Raw genomic sequence first — 14,105 nt, forward strand, 5'->3', positions numbered from 1 at the left:
GCCTTCCAGGTGTGTGGCCGCTAGCCATTGGCTGCAGTCTCGGTAATCACCCCGGGGTCTAGGCGAATGAGAAGCAGCCACTTGCGGGGCCCCCTCAAAGCTGGGGTTGTGGGAAAGCCCCAACCCCTGGCCTCACCAAGCTTGTTGAGTGGAAGTCGAGATTCGAGACAGAGGGAACCACGGACAGAGGGGCTACCTGGAGAGGCAAGGGCGCGCCAGGGGCGGCCGGGCTAGGGATGAGGTGGCTGCCGGCGCTGGCGGCCATGGCCGTGGTCCTGGCCACCTCGGCAGGCGGCCAGAGCGGGGAGAGCCCGAGCCCCCGGGTCACAGACAACCAGAAACCCGAGGGCAGCACCACGGACAGCAGCACCACGGACAGCAGCACCACGGACAGCGCCACCGACGGCACCATCCCAAGCACCGTGGCGAGCTTGGACAGAGAGCACCCGGGTGGCAGTGCCACCGCCGAGGGCAGTGCGGGCGCCACGGCCAGGGCCCCGCACGCAGAGAGCGACAGTGCTCCGGCCCCGGCCCCGGCCCCGGCCCCGGCCCCGGCCCCGGCCCCGGCCCCGGCCCCGGCCCCGGTCACGGCCACGGCCACGGCCACGGCCGCTGTCGGTCGCAGGGACGGGGGCAAGGGCAAGGGCCCAGCCAGGTTTCCAGGGCAGCGGTGGCAAGAGTGGAGGAGGCGCGTCTACTTCAGAGAGGAATTCGAAGACGGCGGTGAGCTGGCTGCGACTGTGACCCAGAATGGGTAGATGGTACTGGGGAGTATTTTGTGTTTGTGTGTGTGTGTGTGTGTGTGTGTGTGTGTGTAAGGATGGGAAAGGGCGATAAGGAAGGACCCCAGGGCCATTCGTTCAGCTTTCCCCTTCCAACAAATAAGCAGAAGAGGTCTGTCTCCTAACCAAATTTCTGAGCAAGTCAGGGTGTCTCAGCTTCTTTGAAAAGGAGCATGGTACCCTTGACTCTGACTACTCCCTGGGGGTATTGGGAAAGAAAAGTTTAGTTAGCCTCTGGTGTGACTGTGAAGAGGCCTGGGTGTGGAATCAGAAGAGACTTGGGTCTGAATCCTGACTTGGCAGACAGTCATGCCATCACCCTGCACCTCAAGTTTCCTTTTTTGTAAAAGTTGAAGGTTGGACAATCCCTTCTAGAGGATTCTATCCAATTCCAACATTACAGAATCCAACACAAATTTTAACGTGTATTTAACAAGATCTTCTTTGGTTCTGTGTGTCTTCTTGCCCCTCCTCCCCCAAGGTATCCTAAGTCAAGCTATATCTTGAGACCTTTCCTATTCAATTAGGTGGAGCAGTGGATAGTGTACTGGCTTCTGAGTCAGGAGGATGGGAGTTTGTATCCTGCCTCAGACACTTGATACTAACTGTGTGACCTTGAGCAAGTCACTTGACATTGATTGCTTCAAATACAGGACCATCTCCAGTTGTCCTGATTCATATCTGACCACTGGATCTAGATGGCTCCAGAGGAGAAAATGAGGCTGGTGATTTAGCAGAGCACCCCCTCACTCATATTCAATTCATGTGCTTGTCATGGCATCATCTCCCTCATGTCATGGTCTTCTTTGAGAATGAAGTTCAAACATCATCATTATTGTATATCACCTGATGAAAGAGGTAGCCTAACCTAGTGGATAGAAAGCTACCTTCACAGACATCCCAATTTGGAATTCAGATTCCATCTGCCAGAATGAATTGTGACCCTAAATCAACTAACCTCTTAGTATTACATCTGGGCAGGTCTCCAAGTTTACAAATAGCAAACCAGTATTAGCAAAGGAGTTTCCTCATTGGTTAGTTACAATGAACCTTTGTTAATGTATTTTGTGTCACTTTGAGATGATTCTTTGTTAGCAATATGCCCCAGTCTCTTTAGTATTTCCATTGGGCCTCTTCATTGACCTTTTGAAGCTGGAATTTTTCCAAAGAAAATCATTGGAAAGTGGGAAACACACCCATTCAAATAAAGCCCAGGAGAGAAAAAGGTGATGGTCAAGGAGCAGGGAAAATTCTGTTTTGAATCTGAACACTGTCACTTCCTGACTGTGGAACCCTAGACTAGCCATTCCCCTCCTCTGGGTGTCAGTCTTCTCCTTTGTAAAGGGTTTGGATCAGATGATCTTGAAGGTCATTTCCAGCTGGATATCAATACATTTTGGTGTCTCACTCAGTTGCATGTCAGCAGAGTATGTTTTAGGATCATGTTTTTAGGCCTGGAAGGAATCTTGGAGGTCATCCTATGCAATCACTTCCATAAGGGGATAGAGTCCAACAAAGAAATGGAGAAATGAAAGTAGTTAATAAAAATAAGAGGATATAGGCTCAAGAGTTGGGAGGCACCTTACAGATTTTCTGTAGAATGAAAGCTCCTTGTGGACGGGACTCTTGTTTTTGTCTTTGTATCCCCAGCACTGGACCTAGCACACAATAGAGGTTTGGTTTGATTGTTGTCTTTCATTTTGAAGAGGAACAAGTCACTGTCACTCTATTACAGATAAGTTACAGTGTGTCTGAGTCTGACTGTAGCTGATCAACTCCGAATGCTCTGCCTCAGGTCAGGCACAAATAGTCCATGTGAACATTTGTGATGGGTTCTCTAAACTCGTACATCTCATGTTTCCTTTGAGCTATTTCAGTTCTGCTTTGCTCATAGAGCACATAGCACCTTCTTTGATTTGGGAACACCATGCTGGGTGGTCCTATGCCAGCGTCTTTTATGTTGCATAATAAATCCCAGATCTTGAGAGTGTCCTTGTATCACTTTTTCTGACTGTCTGTAAGTTTAAGAAGTGCTAGTTAATTGATTGATCTAGTTCAATCTCAAAATTTTACCAAAAAAAGAAACAGCCTCAAAGAAATGAAGTGACTTGTCAAGTCGCAAGTAGAAGAGTCAGGCCCTTTGTTTCTAAACTCACTTTGAAACATGCTACAGAATGTGAGGACAGTGGTTAATCAATAGTTCTCTTTTGAAAGAGTTGGACAGATTTCCATTTTCTTCTCCTCTTTCCTCTGGTACTTACTATCTCTATCCTAGTGGGTTTGAAAATAACAAAAGTTGACACTTAGGGAGTTTCTAAACTTTGCCAATTAGCTTGTGTGTGTGGGGTTAATAAAAAGAATGAGGTGACTAATATGGAAATATGTTTACTATGTTTGTACATATATATGTTATATCAGATTACCACTGTCAAGGGGAAGGGGGAGGGAAGGAAGAGAGGGAGAAAAATGTGAAGCTCAAAATTTTACAGAAAATGAAAATTGAAACCTATATTTACATGTAATTGAGAAAAAATAAGATTAAAATATAAGGAAGTTAAAAGGATGTGGGAAAGAATAATCGACCCTCAGTGTATGCAGTTCAGAGAGCTAGGTACTTAGGTGATAGAGAGGATAGAATGTTAGTATTAGGAAGTCCTGAGTTCAAATCCCACCCCAGACATAGACTAGTTGTGTGAACCGGGGCAAGTGACTTAACCACTGCCTGCCTCAGCTTTCTCATCTGGAAAATGGAGATAACAATAGCACCCAGAGTTGTGAACATCAAGTGAAATAATATTTGTAAACCTAAAAGCCCAGGATATAAATGCAAGCTAGCTAGCTAGAACTAGAAGGGATCTCAGGGATTGTCTAGTCCAATACTTTTATATTACAGATAATGAAAAATGCTCAGTGACTTCACATATATATATATATATATATATATATATATATATATATATACATATATGTATAGTACTAAAGCTGGGATTCGCACTCAAGTTTTTACTCTGAATCTGGCTAATGTTATCCTATTTAGCAGGCGTGGTGAGCATAGAAATCTTTGTTTTATTGGTCATTTTCCAGTTATGTCCTATTTTTTGACCCCATTTGGCAGAGCCACTGGAGTGGGTTTGCCATTTCCTACTCCACCTTATTTTATTTATTTATTTTGTCTTTATTTTTTTATTTTTCCAATTATATGTAAAGCTAGTTTTCTACATTCAGTTTTGCAAAGTTTTCTCCCTCCCTCCTTTCCCTCCTCCATCCCTAAGACAGCAAACAATCTAATATAGATTACACAGGCACAATCATGTTACACATATTAGTCATGCTGTAAAAGAACAATCAGAACAAAAGGGAAAAATCATAAGAAAGAAAAAATTTTAAAGTAGTAAAAATAGTATGCTTTGATCTACATTTAGATTCCATATTTCTTTCTCTGGAGGTAGATGGCATTTTCCATCACAAGTCTTTTAGAATTGTCTTTGATCACTGTTTTCCTGAGAGGTGCTATTACTGTATACATCCAATTCACTTTACAGATGAGAAAACTGAGACAAACAGGGTGAAGTGACTTGCCCAGGATCACATGGCTAGTAAATGTCTGAGGCTAGACCCCAGGCAAGCCTAGTGCCCTATCCAATGCACCACCTATCTGCCTATTATATGACATTAACAAAACATTTTTCTACTGTGATAGTATGAGGGAGATATTATTAGTTGTATCATCTTCATTTTACAGTTGAGGAAAGTGAGTCTCAGTGAGATGAAGTGACGAGACTATGGTCACAAAAATACCAAGTTTCAGAGCTATCAAAAAACATTAATTAAGCATCTACTAAGCATCAGACACTAAGTACAATAAAAATGCAAAAATATAGTAGACCTTTTCCTCAAGGAACTTACATTCTCTGGAGACAATATGAACAACATATATGCATACATACATACATATATGTAACATGCAAATAGAATATACAGTCTCTTGGAGAGTGAGAATACCAGCAGCTGGGAGGATCAGGGGAACCTCATATTGAGATTGAATTTTAGATAAAAGGAAGCATTCCAAAAAGCAGAAGTGAGAAGAGAGATAATTCCAGGCAGAGACTAATGCAAAGATAGAATAGGAAGATGAATATGTTTATAGTAGTTAAGCAGACCAAGATGACTGTACTGTAGGGTGTAGGAAAGCAGGTAAAGGCACTGGAAAGTTAGGAAATGCCAGCTGATGAGAAACTTTATATAGCAAACAAGATTTTTTTTTTTTAGGTTTTTGTTTTGTTTTATTTTTGCAAGGCAAACGGGGTTAAGTGGCTTGCCCAAGGTCACACAGCTAGGTAATTGTTAAGTGTCTGAGACCGGATTTGAACCCAGGTACTCCTGACTCCAGGGTCGGTGCTTTATCCACTGCGCCACCTAGCTGCCCCTAAACAGAAGATTTTATATTTAATCCTGGAGGCAATAAAGAGCCACTGGAGTTTACTGAGCAGGGGGGAAACATGGTTCTACTCAAGATTTAGAAAAATCGGGCGGCTAGGTGGTGCAGTGGATAAAGCACCAGCCCTGGAGTCAGGAGTACCTGGGTTCAAATCCTGTCTCAGACACTTAATAATTACCTAGCTGTGTGGCCTTGGGCAAGCCACGTAACCCCGTTTGCCTTGCAAAAAAAAAAACCTAATAAAAAAAATTTAGAAAAATCACTTTGGCAATTGAATAAAGGAGTCTGGACTGGGGATTGTCTTGAGTCAGAGAAACCAGTAAGAGGGCTCTTGTGAGAGGTGTTGACTGTGTGAGTGAAGAGAGGGGGACCAATGTGAGAGCTGTTATGGAGAGAGAACATAGCATCTTCCACTGTCCCCTATTCCAAACAAAAGATTGCCAGAGGACTGGGCTTGAATGTGTCCCCATACAGCACCCTGATGGCAGTAGTAGCTCTTCTCCATCTCTGCTACCTCTCAATGAGGTATTACTTGGTTCCTTTCTTTCCTCCTTTGTCTAGCTTTTTTGTCATGACATTATAAGATGCCTTCTCACAGAACATGCCCAGACCTGCACAACTCACCCTTGGGAAGGGAACAGAAAAAATGATCCATCTCTTGGGGAATGAACTGAAGAGAGCCATTTTTGATAAACATTCCTGAAATAGCAGCTTGGATCAGCTTCCCATTTCACTGCTAGGCTCCTATTCAGTCCCCACAGGTCAGCATTGGGGAGACAAATAGCTTAATAGATAGAAAAATAGTGTTTATTATTTACTTTGTGTCTTCAAGGAGCTAACATTCTAATGGAAGAAGAAATAATATAAAGAGGATCTGGAAATGGGGGTGAGGCATTTCTTTAGGGGCAAAAAAAAAAGAAGAGAGAGGAAGAGAAATCTGGAAGAGGATGCAAGATGATAGTGAGGTGAAGAATCCCTGCTAAGATGGTGTTCTGAATGAGGAAATCACTGATCAGGAGAGCAAGGTCTCAGAGTGAAAGTTTATTCAGGATAGGAATAAAGCTGGTGAAGAGGAGAAGTCCAGAAAGTGAGTATAATCAAGAGTGAGTGAGGGGGTGGCTAGGTGATGCAGTGGATAGAGCACTGGGCCTGGAATCAGGAGTACCTGAGTTCAAATGTGGCCTCAGACACTTAATAATTACCTAGTTGTGTGGCCTTGGGCAAGCCACTTAACCCCATTGCCTAGCACAAAAAAAAAAAGTGAGTGAGCCAGTCTGATGGTGCCCACTGGCAAAAATAGATAAACTTAGGCTTAGAGGCATTAGATATAACAAGTCATACAACTAGACAGTGAAATACAATGAAATTGGGGCAGCTAGGTGGTACAGTGCATAGAACACTGGTCCTGGAGTCAGGAGGACCTGACTTCAAATCCAGCCTCAGACACTTAATAATTACCTAGCTGTGTGACCTTGCAAAAAAGAAAAAAAGAAATACAATGAAATTAAGAGTGAGGGAACTGGGGCAACTAGGTGGCACAGTGGACAGAGCAACGGCTCTGGAGGCAGGAGGACCTGAGTTCAAATCTGGTCTCAAACATTTGATACTTACCAGCTGTGACTTTGGGCAACTCCTTTAACCCCAGTGCCCTTCAAAAAAACAAAAAGCAAAACAAAAAAAAAGAGTGAAGGAACAAGTCTAATGATCCTCATTGGTAAAAAATGAAGAAATCAAGGCTCAGAGGCATTAAGTGACATAGGTCCCATAGCTGGCCAGTGAAATCTTTCCCCTTCATCATATTGCAGCTAGTAACCAGGGGACAAGAATATGAGATGAACCCCAAGAGTTGAAATGATTGAGGCAGAATATCAGAAAAAAGTCAGGATGCTCATTAAAAGGAAGGAACACCTCTCTAACTGAAGCTTGAAATTTCCAAGACTCTACCCTACCAGAAGAAGTAATTACTTCTTATGGTAGAGGCAAAAGAACACAGGATTACAAAACAAATGGCATGGATTCAAATTCTTTCTCTGATGTTTTTTTCCTGGTTGATCCTGCACATGCCACTTTCCCTGTGTTTCAGTTTTCTTTTCTGTGCAATGCAGGAGGTCATCTACAGGACTCCTAAAGTCTCTTCTAGTCTATTCAAATTCTAATTTTTTCTTTTCTGTGAGACTCTCAAATATTTCAGCTCTCAATCTCATTCTCTGCCTCAAGTCATCTTCTCTGCTTCATCTTCTACAGTGATGGTTCAGAACTTTTGATCTCCCAACTGGGCATGCTCCACTTGGTCCATTCCCTGCTAAGAGAATTCAACTTGACGCCCCTGACTTCTGGTCAAAACAGAAGACTTGGGGTCTTGTTGCAATCTTGCTCTAGATAATGTTAGTATTTTGGTATACCCAGGTATTACATTAATACCTTTGGAACGCTGAGCCATACTTAGATCATTGAAGCATTCATAAAGCACCTACTATGTGCCTAACATTCTATTAGGTGTTATAAATTAGATTGCAAAACCAAAATGAAACAGCCAATCCCTCTACTGCAGGGACTGGAATGTCTGGTCCTCAGACTGTATAAGACTGGATAAATCATTTGGTCTTGGGCTGCCAAGGCAACCACAGGCAGGCATCGAAATTCAATATCTAGTTACTAGTTTGGTAGCAGGCTAATTTTTTTTAATTGATATTTTATTCAAGCTAATTTTTAAGTTGATAATTTTGTACGGCCCGAGAATGATTTTATAAACATCCAAATGGCAGGAAAAAGATCCCTCACTCCTGCTCTATTGGGAGGGAAACAATATATACAAATAATAATATGTTTAAAGTAATTTCCTGAGTGGGGCAGAGGTCTATCATGATGAGTAGTTTGTTGATAATAAATCAGAATAATAAAACAGAATGTAAAATGGAAAGTTAGGAAAAAGCAAAATAATAGGAAGGGGAAAAGGGAAGGAAAAACGCATTATGAAACACCTATTCTGGACTGGGGACTATGCTAAATGCTTTATAAATATTATCTTATTTGATTTTGGGGCACTGCAGGGATAGAGCTGACCTAGACAGATCCAAAGAAGCTGGGAGCAGTGGTCAGGGAAGAGAGGTTTACTTTAGCACTCAGGGATTCTGAGCAGTTCTAGCTAAAATCCTACCTCTGATCTACAAGAAGCCTTTCTCAATGCTTCTTAATGATAATATCTTCCTTATTCATTATTTCCAGCTTATCCTGTATATAGCTTGTTTGTATATAGCTGCTTGTTTGTTGTCTTCCCCCTTCTCCATAAGATTGTGAATTCCTCAAGGGCAGGGGCAGTCTTTTGCTTCTTTTTGTATCCTCTGGCTTTAAGGCCAGTATCTGGCACATAAGACGATAAACATTATATAATCCATATATAAGATCGATTGATTGATTGACAGGAAAATTAATTATTATACCCTTTTCAGCAGCAGAGGAAATGTTATTTTGATTCTCAAACCCTGGGAAATAAGTAAAAAGCTTAGAGGATATTATATCAAATGACTAGTTCATGGGAAATAAGTAAAATATATTGTATTAAATGACCAGTTCATAGTTGTACCTGATGGTGAAGGCAGGGGTTAGAGGGGTCTTGAGACCAGACTGGTTATGAAGGTGTGAAGCCAGTTTGAGATACTCATCTTCGATCAGCTCAGCTCTGTCCAAGGTCTCACTCCAGTGTTGAGTAGATTGATTTAGTTTTCATAACCCCCCTCAAATGAGGGGGGTTGACTTTATGATCTCTAAGGTCATTTCCAACTCTAAATCGGGGGGGGGGTGCAGAAGAACTGTTGGATAAGTCATTTTATCTGTGACATCATATGTGATATAAAATTGAGCTAAAATCAGGATAACAGAGTAGGAAAAACAATGTATTCAGAATCAGAAAAACTGAATTAGAATCCTACCTCTGACATTTACTACCTGTGTGACCTTGGACAAACCACCTCCTCATGACCTTAGCTTCATCTATAAAATGAGAACAGATCTAAAGATCTCTGAGATCCCTCCTAGTTCTACATCTGTGATCCTAATTCACTTTGCTTCTCCTAGCCTTAGTTACCTCATCTGTCAAAAAGGGATGATAATAGTGGTGCAGGGCTATTTTAAGAAAAGTGCTTTGCTAGCCTTACATGATAGAGGTAAAGGTGATTCTCACCAGCAGGGGGAAGTAACCATAAAGGAAACATAAAGCCCTTAGGCTGTGAATCAGTTAGAGAAGGGGGTGTCTTCTGACTGTTGTCCAGTCCATCAGCCTCTATGGGCCAAGCAGTGGGAGGTGTACAGGAAGAGATTTCTGAACATCAGTCATCTTCAGATGTTGCCTGGGAATGGCCATCATCATCATCGAAAGGAGGAAGAGGAATAGGAAGAGGAAAAAGGAAAAAGAAGAAAGATTTATTGCCAAGATTTTTGCCCAATTGCCTGTTTCCCTTATAATTTTTGCTATTTTAGCCTTTTTTTGTGCAATAACTTTAACATTTGATATACCTTTAATTTCACAGATGAGGAAACTGAGGCAAGGGGAAATAAAGTAACAACTCAGGATCATATAGCCAGAAGGGTCATGGTGACCCCCCAGACCTACCATCTCTCCATTATGACTCTCACATATTTGTTTTGATGTATTTCATGTATATTTATTCTGTCTTTTTGAATTACATGTTAGCTGGCTTAGATCCTCTGAATCCAAATTCAGGATTGTTTACCCTAGCTCACCAAGCATTAAATGTCTCTTACATGACAGGCATTGGGGGGGGAATAAGCCAGAATGAACCAGCTTCTCTCAAGGAGCATTTCTTTTCCTCCTAACACCTCATGAATCAGCTCATTAAATTTACTTGGTCATCCTTGAGAGGATGGAAGTCATTTGCATGTATTATTTCATTCCCTGACAGATGGGTGGAAAAAACGATGGGTTCAGTCTAAACATTTTTCGGATTATGGTAAATTCCAACTGACAGCTGGGAAGTTCTATGGAGACAAGGAGAAGGATAAAGGTGAGTGTTCCTGCCATTGGGAGTGAGTTGAGTTCCAATTCTTGGAGACCCCTTGCTGTTCATGAACCATGACCTCATTTATTCATCCCCCAGAGCTTTCCCTGTCTTCCTCCTCAGGGACCTCCCCAAGATATAGAGTGGGTCCAGGGTCCCCAAAAGCTGGGCCAATGAACAAGCACAGGCTTTAATCAGCCCTCCCCAAATCCTCCCTCATAAAGAGGGCCGGCTGTACTCAATGGTTGGCATCCCAGGACCAGCCTCATGAAGCTCATTAGAATGTTCCCTAATAGACAATGATTTCTTCTGACCATAGCTTCTATTAAGGTACAGAAGATCTATAGTCTACATCGGTGGAGTGAGAAGCACCACTGAAAGTACAAGTCTTTTTTAAAGTTGTTTTTTGTTTTGTTAAGTGACTTGCCCAAGATCTTATAACCAGGCAATTATTAAGTGATTGAGGCTGGATTTGAACTCAGGTGCTCCTGACTCCAGGGCCGGTGCTCTATCCACTGCATCATCTGGCCCCTAAAAGTACAAGTCTTTAAGAAATAGTGAGGTAAGAAAAACCTTGGGATTTAGAGCTTGAAGGGATCTTTGAAATTATCTTAATCAAATCTTTCATTTTACAGACAAGAAAACTGAGGCCTAGAGGAAAGGAAATGACTTGCCTAAGGTCTCACAGCTAATAGAAAAACCAGTATTTTTTTAAGTGTCTGAGGCCCTCATTCTAAATTTATAGTGTATATATAAAGTGTATATATAGTGTATATATAAATTTATAGTGTATATATAAAGTTTGATATTTGTTTATGTATGTATATAGATAAAGGGTTAAGAAAAAGAGGAGCCAGCCATCTTAAATTTTGAGGAAGTTTATAGTGAAATTTTTCATTCTAAATGTTCTATTTATTTTCTATTTTATCTGTTAATAATCTACTTGGAACAGTACTACCAATGTTGATTTACACTTTTAATACTATACCAACATAATTACTAGGTGCAGCTAGGTGGCACAATGGATAACAAAATGGCCTTTAAGTCAGGAGGATAGGAGATTGAATCCAGCCTCAGAGCCTTGTCACTAACTAGCTGTGTGACCCTGGACAAGTCACTTAACCTTGATTGCCTCTCATCCAGAGCCATCTCCATTCGTCCTGATTCATATCTGGCCACTTGTCCCAGATGGCTCTTGAGGAGAAAGTGAAGCTGGGGACTTAGCATGACATCCCCTCACTCAAATCCAATTCACATACTTGTCAAGACATCACCTCCTTGATGTTGTGGTCTTCTTTGAGAATGAAGGAAAAACATGAATAAAATTAGCAAGGGGATGTTTTAAAGAGTTTGGTAAAATAATAGCAGAATTCATTGGAAAAACTAAAGATCTAACATATCAATGGAAATTTTGAAAAGAAATGGGGAATAACATTTGCAGGCTTCAAACCATATTATAAAGCAGCTGTCATCAAAGCCATTTGTTATTGCTTTAAAAATAGAGAGATGGATCAGAGGAACAGACGAGATAATTGAGATTCAGAATAAGAGAACTCAATAACCCAGTATTTGATTAAATGGAAAGCATAAATTATCTTATTTGATTAAAAAAAACTTTTCAGTTTTTGGAAAACTGAAAATCAGTTTGAATGAAATTAAGTTTAGATCAACAGCTTATACCACACCCTACAATACATTTTAAATGGATCCATGACCTTAATAGCTTTAGATTTTTATTATCTTTAGATCAAATTAAAAAGTAAGAGAAATAAAACATATACCTCTCACAGCTTTGGGTATATATATATTTGGGTATATATATATATATATTATTTTTTTGTTATTCAATTTCTTCTTATTTTCAGTTCTAAATTCTCTCCCTCTTCCCCCTGCCCCTTTCCTTACCCATTAAAAATGAAAAATAGGAAATGTAATCTGAACCAGAGATAGAGGCAATTACAAACAAAATGGATAATTTTGATTACTTAAAACTGAAAAGCTCTGCACAAACAAAATTAATGCACCTAGGATTAGAAGAGAAGTGGTTGAATGGGAAAAAATCTTTGTTTCAAATTTGTCTGATAAGAGTTTGGTAACCTAGATATAAAATTATATATAAATGACACACATATATGTGTGTGTGTTTATTTGTATATGTGGATGCATATATAACTAAGGCATTGCTTAATAGATAAATGATCAAAGGAAATGAATAATTTTCAAAAGAACAGCTGCAAAGTATTTGATATCACATTTAAGGATGATCTAAATCAATAATAATAATAAGAGAAATACAAGTCAAAAACAACCCTGAGGTTTCACCTTACACTATAAATGGACTCCCAAAATGCCCCCCCCCAAATAGCAACAGTCAGTGTTGGAGGAATTGTGGAAGTATAGGCACATTAAAAGATTGTTGGTGGGGGCAGCTAGGTGGTGCAGTGGAAAGAGCACCAGCCCTAGAGTCAGGAGTACCTGAGTTCAAATCCAGCCCCAAACACTTAATAATTACCTAGCTGTGTAGCCTTGGGCAAGCCACTTAACCCATTGACTTGCAAAAACAAAACAAAACAAAACAAAAGATTTTTGGTGAAGCTATTAAATGGTACTTCCATTTAGGAAAACAATTTGGGATTATACAAATATGGTAAATCAAATATTTATACCCTTTGAACCAGAGATTCCATGATAATTAAGAGTTGGAAACAAGGAAATATCCATAAATTTAGGAATGACTAAATGAATTGTTGTACATGAATATAATAGATTACTGTGATGTAAAAAGTGATTAAGACTGTGTACTAGTCATGGATTATTCATGGTGAAGTCAATGTTGCAGCATCTCTTAAATATGTCCCCTTCTCTCCTCTGACACTGTCACCACCTTGATGAAGACCCTCACTGCCTTATATATGGACTATTGCAACAGCCTAGTGGATATTCTGCCTGGTACAAGTCTCATCCTCCATTCAGCCACCAAAGTGATTTTCCTGTGTTTTTTTATTTTTTCAAGGCAGTGGGATTAAGTGGCTTGCCCAAGGTCACACAGCTAGGTAATTATTAAATGTCTGGGGTCAAATTTGAACTCAGGTCCTTCTGACTCCAAAGAAGGCACTCCAAAGTGATTTTCCTAAAGGGCAGGTCTAACTATGTCATTCTCTTATTAAATGAACTTCAGTGGCTCCCTGTCACTTCCAAAATCAAATACAAAATCCTTCATAACTTGCACTCACAAACTCATACTCACACACCCATTCACACTCTCACATACCCCTTTCCAATTTTCTTACACTTTACACAACTCCTCTCTAGTTATTCTCTGATTCAATGATGCTGTTCTCTTTGCTGTTGCCTAAAGAAGACTCCATCTCCTGACTCTAAACATTTTCCCTGGCCATCCCCCAGGCTTGGCATCTCATCTCCACCTCCCTGGCTTCTTTCAAGTCTTAGCTAAAAAAATCTCACCTTCTATAAGAAGTCTTCCCTAATCCTTTAATTCCAATGTTTTCCCTCTGTTCATTAATTACTATTTATCCTATGAAATATAATTTGATATATTAACTACATCTACCTACCTATCTATCTCTATTATCTATCATCTATCTACCTATCATCTATCATCTCTCTATCATCTATCTATCTGTCATCCATCTACCTATCATCTATCTATCTATCTATCTATAATCTATCATCCATCTATCATCTATCTACCTATCATCTATCTATTTATCTATCTATATCTATCATCTGTGCCTATTTGTTTGCTTCTTGTCTTCACAACCGATTTTGAGCACCTTGAGAATGGGGACTGTCTTTTGCCTCTTTTCCTCCAAATATTCCCAGTGTTCAACACAGTGCCTGGATCTTAGT

The 14,105-nt window shown here is 40.4% G+C and overlaps 1 protein-coding gene across 1 annotated transcript in view; it reads left to right on the plus strand.

Moving 5' to 3' along the window:
• The first annotated feature begins 236 nt into the window (after window positions 1-236).
• The window catches only part of LOC141510949 (calreticulin-like), a 32,454-nt gene continuing 18,585 nt past the window's right edge, over window positions 237-14,105 (plus strand). Inside the window, exons 1-2 of the mRNA XM_074220328.1 lie at window positions 237-723; window positions 10,140-10,241. Of these exons, the coding sequence (XP_074076429.1) occupies window positions 237-723; window positions 10,140-10,241 (589 nt within the window). The remainder of the gene's footprint in view (window positions 724-10,139; window positions 10,242-14,105) is intronic.

Source organism: Macrotis lagotis, chromosome 2, assembly GCF_037893015.1.
Source record: "Macrotis lagotis isolate mMagLag1 chromosome 2, bilby.v1.9.chrom.fasta, whole genome shotgun sequence".
Lineage (NCBI taxonomy): Eukaryota > Metazoa > Chordata > Mammalia > Peramelemorphia > Peramelidae > Macrotis > Macrotis lagotis.